The sequence below is a fragment of the Plasmodium reichenowi genome, chromosome 8 (genome assembly GCF_001601855.1).
Source record: "Plasmodium reichenowi strain SY57 chromosome 8, whole genome shotgun sequence".
Lineage (NCBI taxonomy): Eukaryota > Apicomplexa > Aconoidasida > Haemosporida > Plasmodiidae > Plasmodium > Plasmodium reichenowi.
The window spans coordinates 65,280-68,173 of NC_033653.1; the positions used below are offsets into that span (position 1 = coordinate 65,280).

The window sequence follows — 2,894 nt, forward strand, 5'->3', positions numbered from 1 at the left end:
ATATATTATATATATATATATATATATATATACATTTATATATTTATATATTTTTTTCTTTCCTTTTTTTGTAGTTTGAATAAATTATTATAAAGAAAATGCTATATCATATTATGCTGTGTTTTATTTTTTAATATTTTTTTTAACTTCCCTATTATGTGAATTGTGAACATCTAACAATTAACATATGATATGAATTATTGAGGACTATAAAATATATATACACATATTGTTTTTTTTTTTTTTTTTTTTTTTTTTTTTTTTATCCTTTAAAATATGAAAATATTTCAGACCAACGTTGACAATTTTAATTTAAATATATGTGAACAAAATGAAAATATAATTTTAAAAAAAAAGGAAATTCAAGAAAATATAAATGCAACATGTGGTCATGTAGAAGATTTAAAAAATGACATTCAGAAAAACGAAGATCCTTGTTATAATGATAATAATACATGCTTTGATGATGATATATTTTTAAGGAGCAGGAAATCTGTTCCTTCTGCTTTCTCACATAAAATAAGTGTTGACGATATGGATAAAAAAAAAGTTCCCGAACAAAATGACGTGGATAATAAAAATGATATTAAACGTGACAATAATAATAATTATAGTAATGATAATAATTATAGTAATAATAATAATTATAGTAATAATAATAATTATAGTAATAATAATAATTATAGTAATGATGATATATCCATGTCTCCCAAAAAGAAAAAGGCTAAATATGACAACTCCGGTAAGGATAAAAACGAAGATGATAATTGTAATAATTGTAATAGTTGTAATAATTGTGATGATGGTAATGATAGTTGTAATGATAATTCACATCATAATCCTAATAATGTTAACCGCTTAAGAGAAGAAATAAAAAAAGAATTGTTTAACAAACTGAATATTATTTTAGATGTTAATATGAATATGAATACTGATGAAGAATATTATATGAAATTTTTAAAAAAGAAAAAATTCAGAAACTATATTATGAATACTTCGAAATTTATTATCATCCTAGGAAAGTATTTACAACTTTCATTTTGTACCATATGTATTGCATTATATTATATGAATAAATATAATCAGAAAATTCTCAAAAGAAAAAAAAACACCATAAGTTATCTCATTGCAGGTGCGTGTATTTTCCTTGCTTGGAAGTTAAGAGAAGATTTTGAACTCTTGAAAAAATCAAGAAAATTATATGATATACCCAAAGTTATTTTTAAACTGTTAAACTATTTTTATAAAAAAAAAAAACTCAAAAAAAAAATACACTCTATCGAATTAGATATAATAACAAATTATAAAATTAACCATACCTTTTATAATACTCAATTATTTAATCACAACACATTTTCTTCTTTTATGGAACATATGAAAAAAGAAGATACTTACATAGATACAAAAAAAGAATCGAAAAACAGAAAACAATCCAATTGTTCACAAATTAATAATAATCTAAATAATGGACAAAAAAATAAATCCATATATAACGATCTACAAGAATTGAATAATATAATTCAAGAAGGATATATATCGGATATAAATAACATAAATCATGTCAGTGATTGTTTTAGCTCATATTTATCAGAATGTAACAGCAGTGACGTTTCGGAATATGACCAAATGAAACCTGAACAGGACGAACCAATAAATATACAATCTGATGTAAAAGATGAAAATGGTAAAATGGGGAGTCAGCATTGTGATGTAAAAAGAGAAAATATTAAAATAGAACGTGAAATAAATGGTGATTTACATGTACAAAATGGAACATTACATGAACAAAATGGTGATTTACATGAACAAAATGGTGATTTACATGAACAAAATGGTGATTTACATGAACAAAATGGAACATTACATGAACAAAATGGAAAATTACATGACCAAAATGGAAAATTACATGACCAAAATGGAACATTACATGAACAAAATGGTGATTTACATGACCAAAATGGTGATTTACATGACCAAAATGGTGATTTACACGAAAAAAATAGCTTGACAGAGAATATCAAAAAATTTAAAAAATTATGTAAAGAGCACAAAAAGAATATATACGTCTCTTCTTCGAAGTGGGTATTAAACAATTCGGGTCAGAAGTTACAGTTGATGCAGAAGATAATAATATATTATGAAGGAGAAATATTAAAGAGTTTTAATTATCACATAAAGCCCAAAATGTTATTTTTTGAATTATTACCATCATATATAAATAAATTTGTGTATACAATGAAAGGATATATCGAATTGGATCAGGTGGTATATTTAGAAAAGTTATGTTTATTAACAATATTAGATATATACAAAACTCCCTTATGTGTAATATTTACTCCGAAGGAAATATTGATAACGTGTATCTTAAAGGCATATATATCATTAAAATTACTGAGTAATCAGTTACATATTCGTTCTTTGTCCTTTCAAGGTAATACGGACAAAAAATGAGAAATAAAAAATAAAAAAGAAGTCTGTTTCTTTGTATTTATCAATAATAGTGTGTTTATAATATATAAATAAATAAATAAATAAATAAATAAATAAATATATATATATATATATATATATATATATATTATATTTATTATATATATGTTTATTTTTCATGTTTCTTTTTAGACTTTGAGGATAAAATCAATTCCTTCATACAATCAGTTTGTTGTGACGACCCAATCAAGTACAAAAATTTTCAAAAAAAAAAATAAATAAATATAAACATAAATATATATGTATATATATATATATATATATATATATTTTTTTTTTTTTTTTTTTTTTTTTTTTTTATTTTTTTTTTTTTATAATTATATTTTTATTTTTTTTTTTTATTATTTTTTTAATAATGATAAAAAAAAAAAAAAAAAAAAAAAATTATATATATATTTTACTTT

At 21.4% G+C, this 2,894-nt stretch overlaps 1 protein-coding gene across 1 annotated transcript; it reads left to right on the forward strand.

The window, feature by feature from the left end:
- Window positions 1-276: 276 nt before the first annotated feature.
- On the forward strand, window positions 277-2,680 carry PRSY57_0802000 (hypothetical protein; the record flags this gene model as incomplete). The annotated part of the gene is made up of 2 exons (XM_020114697.1): window positions 277-2,431; window positions 2,623-2,680. Coding segments are annotated over 2 exons (2,213 nt in total), but the record flags the coding sequence as incomplete, so codon positions are not given.
- Between the last annotated feature and the right edge of the window lie 214 nt (window positions 2,681-2,894).